This window comes from Lynx canadensis, chromosome D1, assembly GCF_007474595.2.
Source record: "Lynx canadensis isolate LIC74 chromosome D1, mLynCan4.pri.v2, whole genome shotgun sequence".
In the NCBI taxonomy this organism is placed as follows: domain Eukaryota; kingdom Metazoa; phylum Chordata; class Mammalia; order Carnivora; family Felidae; genus Lynx; species Lynx canadensis.
This window is the reverse complement of record NC_044312.2, coordinates 104,787,288-104,802,944: the sequence shown is the minus strand read 5'-3', so window position 1 is coordinate 104,802,944 and position 15,657 is coordinate 104,787,288. Positions and strand designations below refer to the sequence as shown.

General features: G+C 44.5%; 1 protein-coding gene across 1 annotated transcript; it reads right to left on the bottom strand.

Annotated features, from left to right (window-relative positions):
- Positions 1-9,215: 9,215 nt before the first annotated feature.
- On the bottom strand, positions 9,216-14,125 carry LOC115526442 (membrane-spanning 4-domains subfamily A member 12-like). Its single transcript, XM_030333830.1, has 8 exons — positions 14,050-14,125; positions 12,908-13,319; positions 12,058-12,217; positions 11,493-11,624; positions 11,242-11,298; positions 10,710-10,841; positions 9,847-9,945; positions 9,216-9,412 (listed from the first exon to the last, which is right to left on the bottom strand). Exons 1-8 carry the CDS (start codon positions 14,123-14,125, stop codon positions 9,338-9,340), a joined length of 1,143 nt encoding a protein of 380 aa, XP_030189690.1. The 3' UTR covers positions 9,216-9,337.
- Positions 14,126-15,657: the final 1,532 nt, after the last annotated feature.

Here is a 15,657-nt window from a genome sequence, read left to right as displayed (position 1 = left end):
CTTTTCGCATGGTAGTCTTAAAACAATGGTGGTGTTTATACACCAGTTGTACCTCAATAAAGAGTTTTGTTCTGTTTTTAAGACATTATTCACAGGCCAGAGGACTATTCCTCCAGAAAGCAGAAGCCGGAAGATAGATAGATGGCTAAGATGAAGACAGTTCTTCAGACAACTTTTCTAGCTGCCTTTACTCTCATGAGAATCAGTGCTCTCTTTACAGAAATTCAGAAATCACCCCTTGTCACTTGTAAAACTAAGAACATGCTCTTTCCTGGCAGGTGAGACACCATTACCATCTGGTTGGGTAGCTTCAAAAAGTTTGGATTCAGGCTCCAAGTCTTCCTCATATTACTAGACCCCAATTGCTCAGTCCTGTGTTTCTCGCTTTCCGTAACGGAGATTAGGTTATATCAGGTTACACACAACCCATCCACTCCCCTGATCTAGAGGGTAAGATCTTATCACACCTCGCTTTAGTTCCCTAAACTAATCTCCTGCTAGAGGAAAACAGCTCTTCTCCAAATATCCAGACAACAGGGAGGAGCTATCTCTGTCCCAGGACTACTCACTCAGGGTGGGTCTCCACCAAGCATGTTATTGACTCTCTAAGAGAGTGAGAAGTGGAAATTAGCTTGATTCTTTCCCCGGTCCTGCAACCAAGAGATGACAAATGCTACTTTTAAATCTTCTGTGTTCCTTAGTGCAGATGAGGTACGCTGGAAGGTTCCCCTTTTAGGGCCTAATCTGATTGTGAGTGTCAGATGTATATATAAGATTGTTTAACTCTCGTGAGCAAATCATGCCATCCATCAGCTACAGAATATTTCACAACCGAGTAAACAGGGCATACTAATCTTCTTAGATATCTTCTATCTTTGGACTGTCCCTTGAACCAGGCCTTCTTGCAGCCTTGATCGTTTATAGAGTTTGAAAGATACAACAACAACTCAATTAAGAGTAAAACAAACCATTAATCAGAGGTCCCAGTTACAGCTATCTATCTAAAATGGGAAACGTTGAGGCGCCTGGATGGCTCAGTCGGTTAAGTGGCCGACTTCGGCTCAGGTCATGATTTCGCGGTCCGTGAGTTCAAGCCCCGCGTCGGGCTCTGTGCTGACAGCTCAGGGCCTGGAGCCTGTTTCAGATTCTGTGTCTCCCTCTCTCTGACCCTCCCCTGTTCATGCTCTGTCTCTCTCTGTCTCAAAAATAAACGTTAAAAAAATTAAAAAAAAAATTAAATGGGAAATGTTTTCAAAATGAAAATTACTAGAGGAAAAAAGTCAAAACAAAACAAAGACAAAGGGGTATTTCTGAAGACTGAGCATTCTGGAAATCAAACGGGGTTTCCTTAAGAAATAATGAATAATATTGAGGACCAAGATTTGTCCTAAGGAGTTCAAATCTATTAAATGAATCAATCCTCACAACTCTTATCCGAGGACAGTGCCTATAAACAATGCTTTTACCAGTTAGGAACAAGAAATCTAGAGAAGTTAAGTGCCTTACACATGGTATGCAGGAAGTAAAAAATGGTGTGATGAGGGTAGACCCTGAAACAGACATATGGAAGTCTAACTCCTTACACATAATAGAAATTCATTTCTCAGGCACACAATAATTCACATTGAGCACCCCTAACCAGAAGCAGCTCTTCCCCAGGTTGTGACCCAGTGACCCTGACCTCATCTGTCTGGCCTTCACCATTCCTTAGAACCCTATACGTATGTGTAGTAAACTGTAAGGAAGGCACAACAGAGGAGGTCACCATGGGAGTCCATGCTCCAGATCTGTCAGTAATGTTCCAGAATGAGGTCTTAGTATAGAACTGCCTGCAGAGGATGCTAAAATGTAGTTAACTCTGTGTCTAGAATGGACGGCAAAATAGACTCTGAGCAAGAGTGAGTTTTCTCCACCACCTGTAATTCTGTTGGCAAAATTACCCACTGGCATTTTCCCATCTCAAAACATACTCACTCTTCTCATCAAAGAAAACAACTCCACCCAGTCAACGTACTCGTCCTGAGAACCGGAACCTTTGGGTGTATGTAGTCTGCTTCATCTGTTCCGACTGTTATTCCTCACAGTCAGAGACCTCTGAATTAAAAAACAGCAACACCAACAACAAATCCGTTTATTTTCTATCACCCCCTACTCTAATTCGTGTATAGTCAAGGGTGGGAAACGACAGTTCCAAAAAGGGAGGAATGGAAAACATGCAGACGTCCTTGGTCTACAAGAATAATGGAACTCCGTAGGGTCAGTGTCATGACCGTTCCCTATGTTGTCAATGAACGAGGTTGACTGTAGACAGCCTGCCTCAGTGTGGAATGTGCTTCTAGTCCATCGTCTCCTAGGGCCCTGGCTTAAGTGTGGGCTGGATATAAACCCAGTCACTCTGACTCTGATCCTATTACAGGAAACAAATAACAGGCACAGGTACATATTGATCTCAGGAACGATTTGCTCTGAGAGAAAAAGGACCCGTCACCTGCCTTATGAGAATATAAAAAAACCGATAACATACCTATACACATTAGATACATGTAGAGATGAGAATGGGCCAGTTGAATATGCAAAGGCAATCTGGAAGCAAAGAGTGCTCTCCTGTAACTAATCTCATTTTCCTTCCTCCACTTTTATTCAAGCCTGACTTTCTCTTAAGTTCTGCAATTAAAGGTACACCCACTGAAGTGAAGAATGACTTTTAAAAGAACGAGCCCTGGAATCAGATGCTAGTGCCGTTAGCCTGTGATCTTGCAAAGTTACTTATTATCTCCATGGTCTCTAAAAGAGGACAATAGTAGACCTGTATCAGAAGGCTGTTTTGAGGAAAAATGAGATTTTTGTCTACAAAGTACATTTTGTCTGCAAGGTGCTTTATACATCTACAAAGCTGGACATATGCTAAAAGCTCAGTGAGTATTAGCCAATATTCTATCAGGCCTGATACTAGCTCTCTATTTTGCCTTATTCTGTGCTTTATTTAAATTCCTATTAAAATACATATGAGCTGCAACATTATGTTAAGTGTAAGAAGCCAGACATGTTGTATGATTCCATGCATAGGAAATATGCAGAATGGGTAAACCCACATAGACAGCGTGTGGACTGGTGGTTGTCAGGGCCTGAGGGAGGGGAGAAATGGGGGAGAAATGTTTATGTTATGTGACTTTCACTTCAAAAAATTGAAAAAAAAATACAGTATGGGCTTAGTTAGAAGTCGCTCTTGGATTTGCCATTGGAGAAGATATGAAAGGAGACATTGATGGCCGACCACCCCTTCCCAGACGGTGGCCCTTCGTCCTCCGCGGGAGTCCATCCAAAGTCATGCCTACAGGCTCACACATCACTGCACTGCACCAGCGTAAGAACGCACCGGGGCACTGCTCGCATCTGTGCCTCTCGTTTCTCCCAGTATGAATTCCTTGGTTTTGCCATTTCACCCTTGCTACTTTGAACTCCCGATTTTGTCTCCACTGTCACCCTTGGGGATTTGAAATTTTGTCTGGCATGCTTCTCCCTGACCCAGGCTCAGTGTCTAATACGGTCCCCTTCATGCCATCCAACGACCAAAGTGGTTAGCTCCGCCTCCAGGAATTTTTCTTTTTTCAGCAGGAAGTCTGGATGAAAACAGGAAGTGAGGGAAGACCCAGGTTAATGCTGTGATTTCTCATTCTCCCGCCACATCTGTATTGTCTTTGCATTCTGTGTCTTGGCAGGGCCTCTCCAGCCATTTTTAATTTTATACCACAATAAATGCTTCCATTTCCTAACCAGGGATTATTTAAACCCATGAAACCTGCCTACCTGGACGGTGGCTTCCTGACCACATCACTTGTTTCTGCTGGAGAATCACCCTCGCCAAATTCCTACACTGAAACCCCTGTTTCATATTTGGCTCAAGGCCCTAGTAAGTCCCTGACGCTTCTACCGTGAGTTTTTCAAGCTACCGTCTTTCTTTTTTCTTTCTTTCTTCTAATTTTATTTATTTTTGAGAGAGAACGGGGAGGGGGGAGCAGAGAGAGCAAGGGAGAGAGAATCTTAAGCAACCCCTGCACTGTCAGCCCCCGCACATGGGGCTCACGAACTCACGAGCCACGAGACCACGACCTGAGCCGAAATTAAGAGTCAGATGCTTAACCAACTGAGCCACCTAGGCGCCCCAAGACACTACCTTTCTTAACTCGTGAATGCCCCAGGTTTTGAGAAGCATTTCCTTCCCCCATCTCTGTCCACAGAGGCATATGCTGTAGCGATTTGTGTGTATCTCAATTCATCTCCTTTGTAGAAGCACCTTTTATCAGGTGCTTGAGTTGTGCCTTCCTTCTCTGACACAGAGAAGCTAGCAGGATGTTTTCATCTGAAGGCCTTCCCTTAGAGGCTTAACATTGACCTTTCTCCTGCATATTACCTCAGGAAACAGTAAATGTCTATCAGCCTATCTAAAAGTGGTATACTCTTTAGAAATGCACAGACATAATCTTTTTTTAAATCTTATTTTAGAGAGAAAGAGAGTGCACAAGAGGGAGAAGGGGGCAGAGAGAGAGAGAGAGAGAGAGAATCCCAAGCAGGCTCCATGCTCAGCACAGAGCCTGACACAGGGCTCAATCCCCCAACGCTGGGATCATGACCTGAGCCAAAATAAAGAGTCAGACGCTCAACGCACTGAGCCACCCAGGCGCCCCCAGTTATAATCTCTGCGTATGACTTTTGAGCCTCTGTACAAGCCTGGGGGGTTCAAATTCAGTAGATTGCCCTATTCTGTTTGCTTCTCAGTGCACGTTCTTCTTGGGTGCCTTCCCAGACCAGACTGCCCATTTGAATTACAAGCTCACAAGTGCTTCAGAAAACACAGAAGACTCTCCTGAGCTGCAGGATAAAATAATTTTCTCCTCCGTGATGTGTGAAAGACTACTAGGGAACGCTTTTCTTCCTGCAACAGCCGATAGCCTCCTGTCTTCTTTGGCAGGTTTAGCTAGTTTCTTTACTGAGAAATTCCTCCCACGTGTTTACTGTGATGGTTAATGTTATGTCCACTTGGTTGGGCCACAGTCCCCAAGTATTTGATCAAACCATTATTCTAGATGTTTCTGTGAAGGCATTTTTTAGAGGAGATTCACATTTAAGTTTGTGGACTTGAGTAAGACAGATTACCCTTCGTAATGTGGGTGGGCCTTGTCCAAGCAGTTGAAAGTCTTAGCAGAAAGAAGACTGACTTTCCAAGAGAAAGCAGCAGACTGCCTTTGGACTCAAAACGCAACATCTTTTCTTCCCTGGGCTGGATCTCCAAACTACTGGGCTACCCCGCAGGTTTTGGACTTGCGAGCCTTGATAATTGTGTGAGCCAGTTCTTTGAAATAAATCTCTCTCTCCTCTCTTGATAGATAGATGGATAGATACATGAATACATAGACAGATACAGAAATAGTTATAGATATCCCTTATTGGTTCTATTATAGTTTATAGATATAACTAGCCACCAAGGGACCTTGATATTATACTTTCAATGGCTATCTTAGAAGAAACCCTGCATGGCCCTTCTACAGGGCAGCAAAAAAGTAATTCCTCCAAAAAGGTAACGTCCCTGCAGGAGGTTACCATCTGTGTGCATTATTCTACCCAAAATAGTAGTTTTGTTCTCTTTTGAGTGGTCCGGACTTAAGCACCAAGTACTGAGATTTGAGAAATACCCGATAAATATTATTTATCTTCCTTCATCATCTTTCTACCCTCTTGAAAAATAATCAAGTAAAACAGAAGAAGATCAAAAGGTCTGACAATGGTAGATGTGGCTTATAACTGGTGGCTGCTCGATTTCCCAAGAGTGGGTCTCAGAATGACACAACCATGCAAAGTCATGGCAGGGGTGGCCCCACACAGGGTTAGCACACCGTCACGGGCAGCAGCCCATTTTTCCATAGGGAGCAGTAACTCTCTACATGATGCCAGGTCCCTCCTCCCTGGTGTAACAGACTGCTTCCTCCTTTCCGTGAAAGTAGGAAGTGATGGATAAGAAAAAGGCCAGAAATGTTGCTCTGGTGGAGCTCCCTCCCCCTGGAAGGAAACACCCTTGGAAGAGAAAGCAACCCTCCAGCCATACCACACCGCCCAATAGTTACCCCTGTTCTATAGATGGGAGAATTCAGATCTAGCAAAGATAAGATCTATCCTGTAAGGGGTGCCTGGGTGGCTCAGCCAGTTCACTAAGTTGGATGACTCTTGGGGTTTGGCTTAGGTCACGGTCTCACAATGCGTGAGTTTGAGCCCCGTGTCGGGCTCCACACTACTAGCGCGAAGCCTGCTTTGGATTCTCTCTCTCTCCCTCTCCCTTTGCCCCTCCCCTGCTCTTTCTCTCCCTCTCTCAAAATAAATAAATAAACTTAAAAGAAAAAACCACTGTTGAAAGTCACACCATTCATAAGTAGTTTGACTATAGTTCATGCCCGAGTCTATCTATTGTGGGGGAATCTATTCATGCACTATTCTTTATAAAACAACACTAGCTTTTCATAGGAAATAGAGAACCCCTTTGGTATGCTTTATGCCAATGAAATGTGAGTTGAGGCATTTAAGGAGCTGGCATTGCAAATACGCACATTCTCATAAAGATCATGGCCTGGTGGTTTACAGAAAGATTCTCATAACTGGATTAACTGAAGGATATGAAACAAAATAAAAAGAAAAGAAAAATAATGAGGAAATCTCTAACATGAATTATTGGGTAGGCTTAATTATCATTTTCAAAAATAATCAGAATCCTCTCTCTCCGTGGTCTGGGCATCTCCCCGTGAGGATAGACCATATGTGCCATTACTCTGCTTCCTCTGATGTGTCCCTCCTCGTTCTACTTAAGGCCCCTTCCTCGCTTCATCCATCATAGACCTACTGAGGTTGCCACATGGAGTTGTGGTTCATTAATTTTCACTGCTTTATAATGTTCCTAGGTGTGTACCTATTCTCCTCTCTCGTGCCTGTGTGTGTCCATTTATTTATTTGTTCAAATACATAAATATAAAAACAAATGAATAATTTTTTTTGACATCTTGTTTGACAAATTTTTCATTTGTATTTTTGTGTGTATATATATATATATATATATATATATATATATATATATAATCCACATGCTATAGATGGATGTTTGCATTGTTTCAATTGTTTGCTATCCTTCCTTTAAGATACCTTGAGTGCCTGACTCCTAGTCTACATGAGTACAAGTGTACTCTTGGGTCTATACCTAGGAGTGCAAGAACTGGTTCTTAGGAAATGCAGTATGCAACTTTATGAGAAAACTTAAAGTGGTTTTCCGAAGTGCTTTTTTTAAATCAAATGTCTCCTTCAAAATAAGAGCAAATATTCACATTGGTCTGCATGTTCGCCAACAGCTGGAGTTACCGGGTTCCCTAGTTAGTGGGAAGTTGTGCCCCACCATGGACTTAACCGACATTTCTCTGAAGACTGATGAGGTGAATTTTCTTGTGTTTCTTTTTTATTTGCATGTCCTCGTCTATGAAGTCCGTTAATATTTTTTGCCCTTTTCTATGTTTGCTTTTTAAATTGGTTTGCGGCCATCTATAAAGACTCTGCACATTAATCCTGTTGATGTTTTGTGTGTTACAATTATACTCTAGAAGTTACTTCTTGATTTTTCACTCTATATTTCTTTTGAATTGAAAAATTAATTTTTCACGGACTGTATAAAACATACTTCGGGCAACTTTTATGCATCTTGTTTGACAAATTTTTCTGTGCCTCAACATAATAATATATCCTTCTACACTGCCTTATAGACTTTGTAGTGGTTTTCTTTTCTAAATTAATCCATTATTCATGTGGAATTGCCTTTTTTTAATGATGTGAGTTATGAGTCCAATTTTACCTTTTTTCCCCCTTAAGATCACTTAAGATTAGTGGTCCAGCATCATGGATTTTCCCCACAATGTACATCTGGATCACCCATCATTTATTAACTGGAAGACAAACCAGTGTCTCCTCAAACAGGACAAGTAAGGATTGCTTAGTAAAGGGTTGTTTACATCTCGCTTTAAAATATGTAGATTCCTGGGGCGCCTGGGTGGCGCAGTGGGTTAAGCGTCCGACTTCAGCCAGGTCACGATCTCGCGGTCCGTGAGTTCGAGCCCCGCGTCGGGCTCTGGGCTGATGGCTCAGAGCCTGGAGCCTGTTTCCGATTCTGTGTCTCCCTCTCTCTCTGCCCCTCCCCCATTCATGCTCTGTCTCTTTCTGTCCCAAAAAATAAATAAACGTTGAAAAAAAAAATAAAATAAAATATGTAGATTCCTGGGTGCCTGGGTGGTCATTAAACATCTGACTTTGGCTCCGGTCATGATCTAATGGCTTGTGAGTTCAAGTACCACATGGGATGAGCTCGAGCCCTGCTTCAGGTGAGCCCTGCTTTTCTCTCTCTCTCTTTCTCTCTCTCTGTTCACCATGGAATTCTCTCTCTCTCTCTCTCTGTCTCTGCCCCTCACTCACTTGTGCCCTCTCTCTCTCTCTAAAAAAAAAAAAAAAGGGGGGGACATTCTCCTGAATTAGCTCTTGGGCCCAATATAATCACAGTCCTTGGCTCGAGCCCCTTCGAAGCCAGCAGTGGGGGGGGCAGGCCCTTCTCACACTGCATCTGTGACTCTTTGATTGTCACATCACTCTCCATGACCACAACCAGAAAATTTATCTACTTTTAAGAACCTGTGTGATACTATTGGGCCAGAAAGACAATCCAGGATTAGTAATCTTCTTAATTCTTTTTGCAAAGTTTGACTCCCGTTTGCCATGTAACATATTTAATGGTTCTGGGATTCAGGATCTAAAGAGCTTTGAGGACTGATTTTTCTGAATACCACACTGCCCTTGTCTGAGAGTGTCATCAAGGAACATAGGAAGAAAAATATAGGTTATATTCTGTTTGACGCTAGCTAAGAATTCATTGGCAGTAGAAATGTCCTGGATCTTCATCCAGAGGGGCAGAATCTAAAAAAAACTAGGGACACATGGAGCTGTTGGAATAAGAAGTAACCAACATGGACTTCTTTCCTCTGGTGAAAGATTCAGCACGACATGGACTGATACAAGAAAATCTGAATCAAGCAACTTAATTCCATTTACACAGATTTGGAGACCTTAAAATGACACTGTTTCCTGATTCCTTGAAAAGCTGGTAGATCTTACAGTGGGGAATCAAAAGAATAATCCTCATCAGCAAATAAAAGCAGTCTTTATTATCCTGTGTTGTACTCTCAGTCTTAGTCCCATGTGGTAAACAGCCAACTGAGGGAGATTCGATAGGTCAAACTGACTGGAAATGCCACACCACAGGGATCTATTGAAATGCGACCTCATCATACAAATGGTCAGGAGAGGGGCTGTTGTCATTATTTGGTAAGAAAACCACCACCTGTGGAAAAATCAGAACATTAGATTCTTGTAGTCGACAATAGGGAGAAAGAAGTCATCTCATTTGCTTTAGAAACCGTATGGTCACTGAGCACCTTCCTTCTGAATCCTGATACTTTGCAGGTCTAGGTTCCCATTCTTGCCTTAACCTTCCTTTCCCTACACCTCTTCAACAATGCCAGAAGTGACCTTCATTTGAGAAAAAGAGGACTCTTCAGTGTCTAGGGATAGTTCTTTGGCTGAGTGTGGTTGGCTATTTCCCTGTGTCTCCCCCTGTGTCACTTCCTTCAAAGAAGATAAAGACTTTATACATGGAACAGCACTTTCCCTCTTCCTAATCTTCCCCACAAAAAGAATAGAGGACACACACAGAGAACGAAGCAGAGTAGAGAGAGAAGGAGAGAGAGAGACCCCATAAAGACCCAGAACACTCACCTTGTTGACGGAACAGGCCGCCCTGCACACAAATATGGAGAGAGCCAGAGCAATGCAGCCTTCCGCCAGAGACAAGAGCAGCAGTCCAGTTAGCATGCCCTGGAAAACACATGGAAAACCCCCACAGGCTATAGAAGACAAAAAAGCAGGTATTATAAGAGAGAAAATTGTTGGCAAAATTTCACATCTGGCACTAGGAACCCCTTTCCTTAGGAGGGATTCCTGAATTTTCTCCCAATTCAAACAACTTGAAAATGGATCGTTGGAATTCTACTCTTACTCACAGGGTCTAGAATGGCAGGTAAATCTGGGTGTGTCCATACTGATTTCTGGTGGTTTGTTTGCCTGATTGTTACCCACCTTTCATGACCAGTGTTGACTTTTGGGCCTTACACGTCTCCTTTGGTCCGTCTGCCGTTGTTCCTTATGACACACGACACCCTACAGTTAACCCTCTGAACTTCTCCCTCACTCTGGTTGCACCATGCAATTCAAATACCAACACACCCTCCCCAGTCATATCAGGTGGTTGTTCATGGAGCACCGGGAACACCAGTTTTTCTTTTTTCTCTTCGGATGGCTTTTCAAATCAAGAGAAAAGTGCCCCAGGGAAAACTGAGTTCTTGCAGAATTTTCCACTCACCAACCACACATCGGGGCCTTCAGACACGAATGGTACTAAAAAGCTAACTTTTTTTTGCTCAGTACTCCCAGCAAGACGCAAAAGGCTAGGTCCCTTAGCCTTCAGGAGAGTGTCCAGAATCTAAGTAAGCAACGGCTGCCAATTCCATGGTGAGAATTAAGAGAAAAATTCAAACAAAACCAGTTAACAGGTTTCCGTGACTGGGACCGGATATACTTACTATAAATGCAACTGCATAGGAAGACTTCCACATCACTGTGTCATACATGATTATTTCTTCAAAAATTATCACAATTATGCCAAAGCCTGCTACGGTGGCACTGACTGTATTCATTCCCAGGCTGCCTTGGATCTGAAGAAGAATAAGAGAGAAGAGTTGTTGCGAACCTTTCTCGTGTTCTTCCCAGGTTAGATGTGCCAGTCGGGGACATTCAGCTCATCTGAGCTGAGTCAGGGAGTTTACTTGGAGATCTTCCCCAGTTTAAAAAGGAACTTCTGGTAAAGTCGTGGTTTTGACTCCCTCAGGCGCTCTTGTATAGCAAGCACGTGGGCACGTGGAACCTCACAGAGCACAGAGCTGAGCCCATCATTCTTGCCTAAGTGCCATGAAGGAAGCACTTCTAGGGACCCCCCTGGAACCACTTCTAGGGTCCTTCTCTAGAGAATCAGCAAGTTGTAGGTGCCCTAGCCTTGTAGCTGAACAGCTCCTTACTTCACTAGACCCATCCGAGCCTCCGCAAGGAAACACTTACCAAACCCTTGGTTACTTTCCTTCCAGCAGCAATGGACAGCGCTCCAGATATGAAGAACTGACCAGAGAGAGAAAACCCACTCAGAGCTTGTCCCATCCACCTGATTTCCCCCACTCCCCTGCCAGTGTTATCTACCCAGTCAGCCCAAGATTAGGACCTAAACAGCAGTGCATGGGATTTTGAAAGACAAGGATGAAGGTCTTGAAGACCCTTGAAAAATTTGAAACACTGGAACCATCACTAATACTCACAGAGAAGGGTCCCCATAGGTGATAGCGTATTTCAGTGGTAAGGCAAAATTGAGAATCATAGTCATATAGGGGGAAAGGACTGATTGTCACACCCAGGCACAGTATTATCAGCCCAATCAGGATCTGAGCCACCTGGAAGGTTAAGAGACATCCTATGAGGGGCAGCTTCTCAGGAGGAAGATTCTCTCTCAGATCAGTGCCTGTTAACCTCTTTCCCACCGCTGAGACCCCAAGACTGAGAAGGTCCCAGGAAGGTGACAGTCTACAGAGCGAATCTTTTTCCTTGCCCAATGCAGGACACTGACGTTAGTCTGAAAGTATTTGTTCATATAATTACTACCTAAGTAGAATTTTTTTTTTTTTTTTAATTCCAGTGGTGGACAGCTTTCCACCATTTCTTTCCACTTCCTGAATCTGTAAGGTCTGTGCCGTTCAGGATGGTTCCGTTCGGCTCACGACCACCGTCGATGATCTAGAGAAGGGGGGTATTGCGAGGAAACCCCAGTCTTGTGTCAGGAAGCCTGCCCCTCCCCACAGCCTGCACTCTGATCTCGGGCCCACTCACCCCTAAGACCTGGGGCTGCCCCTTCAGGAAGAACAGCAGACTCTGCTGCTGCGAGGGCAAAACCCAGGTACCTGGCCAGTGTGGTTGGGTTATACTCTCACTCTCAGGAAGGTTTATCGTGTAGTCCCGGGCTGTCTCTGCCTCAAATGTCCCTGTGTTGCTGTTGACAGCAGGAAAGAAAACACTTCTCAGCCTGGATTCACTTTTTTCAAAGGTTTATTTATTTTTGAGAGAGAGAGAGAGAGAAAGCAAGTGGGGGAGGAATGGGTGGGGGGGCTGGGGGGAGGAGACAGAGGATCCAAAGCAGGCCCCGCCCTGACAGCGGCCATCTCCACGCGGGGCTCAAACCCACAAACTGCAAGATTGATGACCTGAGCCAAAGTCAGCCACTCAATCGACTGAGCCACCCAGGCGCCCCCTCAGCATTTCACTTTTAAATATCTTCCTTGTTCCTCAGCAAAATCCAGGGACAGGGGATTTGGTGTCTCTGGCATAACCCAGAGTTTTCCTTCTATCCCGGTTCCCATACCTACCCAAGCAGTCAGCTCAGAATAATCTAGACTGCGTTCCAGCTGCCTCTCCTTGGCAATGTGCACACAGTTATTGATCCTAAAGCAGAGACTCTAAACCTTGTAAGACTGAAAGCCAGATATTTACCTTCCGCTCATATTCCAGAAGCAAAAGCAACTGCCCGCTCACAGCAAGATTTCAAGCAAGATTTTTCCATTCACAAATTTTCTCTAGCTCAACTTACGGAATGCCCCATAGTCTGGACACTTGTATGCCTCCCACCTAGACGCCTTCTCGGAGACAAAGCATGGGCTAAAGATGAGAAAAGATTTCTTCCTACCTATGCATCTCCTCAGCACACACAAATGGGTGGTTGTGCCTTCTGTGGCGTGGTCTCGAATTCACAGCGTTCAAAGACAGTGACCTGCTCTGATGTGTGATGCGTGAAGACGACTCTGCTCGGGATCCCGGGTTGGCCATTTGTTTCCTGTGACTTATCTCAACCTTCCCAGATGAGTATCTGTGATGTGCTTCAGCTAAGATAATAATCGAGCTCCACTTCTCACACATAAAGACTGTATCAAAGGGCACACGTGTTCTCAACACCAGCTCCTCCCCACTCCTGTGCTCCTCTTCGGGACTAGGCAGAAGTCTGTGTTTGCCCAGATCCTCAACGACTGGGACCCACACCGATGGGGTGTTGGGGTGGTGGGGTTTCAGAGCTGTCGGCCGAGAAAGAATTGTTGAGATATCTTTGGTGCAAAAAAGGTGATTTTATCAAAGCATGGGGACAGGACCCGCGGGCAGAAAGAGCTGCCCCAGGATCGAACCATGAGAAGAGACTGGAGTTGGGGGAGGTAAAGTCAAGAGGAAGTTTCCAAAGTGATTTTCATATGCTAAAGACACAGGATCCTGGAGGCCCAGCTACTGTCCAGCTCAGGTTGTTTTTCCCCCTAGCAAAGCATCAACATTAAGACGGTGGGCAGTTCCTGGAGGAATGTTATGCTCTGCCTGCTTCAAGTATTTGTCAACGGGCTGCAGGTTATAAGGAAATTGAATTTTATCTGCCATTTCTTTCTGCCTCTGTTTCCCACATCACACACTATCCTGGCTTGATGTAGTAGAAGCTGCATGCAAATGATGAGTTTTCATAAATAAAGGCTTTGCTGAAACCTCTGATGAGGGAGCTTGGGGCCAGCTGAGGGCCAAATACAGGCTGGCCTACCCTCCCCACCCCCCCCAGCCCCGACCAGGTGGAATATGTCTGATATTCCTCGGACACTCCTGGCTACCCAAGAACAAAGGAAAGGGGTTTAAATGCTTGCCGTGGTGATGTGGGAAACTAAGGTAAATGACAAATTAAATTCCCTACTGCCTATAGCCCATTGCCAAGTCCTCGAGACGACAGAGTGACCTCCCTCCAGGAGCTCAGCTGCCTCAAGGATGACGCTTTGCTGGGGGCAAAAGAGAACCTTGGCTTACCATTGTCCCAACCTCGAGGATCCTGTAAATCTACTTCCTTTATCTCAACTGCCCCAGGATATACCCTGGCAATCATGCTCCAAACTTATGCCCGACACCCCCCCCCCCGGCCCCCCGCCCTGAGATGCATCTGAGGGGTCTCATGACTGAGATTTTATTAAACAGTGATAAGTGGTGTTTTCTTAGCAACAGCTAACCCCTCAGTGTCCTGGAAGCCTCACTTCCAAAATTCTTTGGAGACTTACTCTATCCCTGACCCCCTCCCTGAGGATATATAATGAGTTACCCATCAGGACCCCAGTGCAGCTCTTCCTGCCCATGGGTCCTGTCCCCTTGCTTTAACAAAATCACCTTGTGGCACCAAAGACTCCTTCAAGAATTCTTTCTTGGCCGTTGGCTCCAGACCACTCACCATCACCCCAAAGCTTCATCAGCCTCTGTTTTAGTTAATTCTATTTTATGTTATTTTATATGAGCAATGAAGTTGATTTTATTACATAACATTTTCAACTCCACAAGACACTTTCCATATTAAACTTTGGGTTGTACGGGAAATTTTTATCACAAGTCGATTTTTTCTGGACTTGTAGTCCATGGTAACCTCTTGTAACCCACTTCACAAAATGAAAGCGGTGGTGTTCTGCTGCCCGATTCTAGCCGGATGCACCACGAGGAAGAAGTATCTCCAAGTTATCCGTGACATGTGTGTCTGTGAGCATTTATGCAGATGGTATCTGTCTCCCAAATTCCTTCTTTCTCCTGTTAGCCTGTCCTTCTACAGGCTGACACACTGATTCTCGAAGGCATCACCTTCCATAACCAATATCCAACAGTATTTCCTGAATAATAGCAAAAGCCCCGTGATGGTGATGCTTATGTATTAGAATAACTCTCTAATTCCCCTACAGCTCTGAGGTCCTTGTAGGCGGACTTCCAGCCATAACCACTCCCCTAAGAAAGTGCTCCCTCTACTGTCCGTATTTAGGCTAGCAGGTCCTTTTCAATATGATAAGGTGCGTTTAGGCCACAGTTTTGGTTTTAGGCTATAACCTACGCAGCAGTCCCACAAGAATCCTACTCTCTTGGAAAAGGTGTTTTGTTCTGGGCCTCATACTGACAAATCCCTCCTACATGGTGTGAATCTTGTTATCGCCACGAAGTTCCAGGGGTTTGTATGGTCTCAGCCCATCTAATAGTATTGCAATTGGCTAGAAATGTCTGGAGACACTCAGCTGGGCCCCTGTGAGCTTCCCACAGATGTCTCCCCTTTCCAAACCAATGTTAGGGATGGACCAACTTTTGTGGTTATTATGATTGCAAGACACCCTTCGGAAGCCATCATCAGGAAACTCTGAAAAAAATAAAGATTTGTTACAAGACCAGGAAATTACACAGCACACCGTGGTCACATTGTGAAGTCAAGGGTGGGGGGAAAAGAGAGAGCAGGGGCCTGGGGTTCTGCTCTTATTGGGGACAGGGTGGGGGCCTAGGGTCTGGGGGACTCACTCTTTGCCGGTGAATTTAAAACACAAGAGTAGGAATTTCAAGCATGGGAAGAGAAAAAACAAGCGGCCCAAGGTATCAGGGAAATCGCCAAAGATCTCTAAA

What these genes read in the sequence shown, in the direction of transcription:
- LOC115526442 (XM_030333830.1), bottom strand. Translation starts at nt 14,125, where the DNA reads ATGATTGCCAGGGTATATCCTGGGGCAGTTGAGATAAAGGAAGTAGAT. An exon ending in TCCTCGAGGTTGGGACAATG is followed by an intron (nt 13,320 to 14,049) that starts GTAAGCCAAGGT and finishes TTTGCACCAAAG; the next exon opens with ATATCTCAACAATTCTTTCT. An exon ending in CCTATGCAGTTGCATTTATA is followed by an intron (nt 9,946 to 10,709) that starts GTAAGTATATCC and finishes TGTGTTTTCCAG; the next exon opens with GGCATGCTAACTGGACTGCT.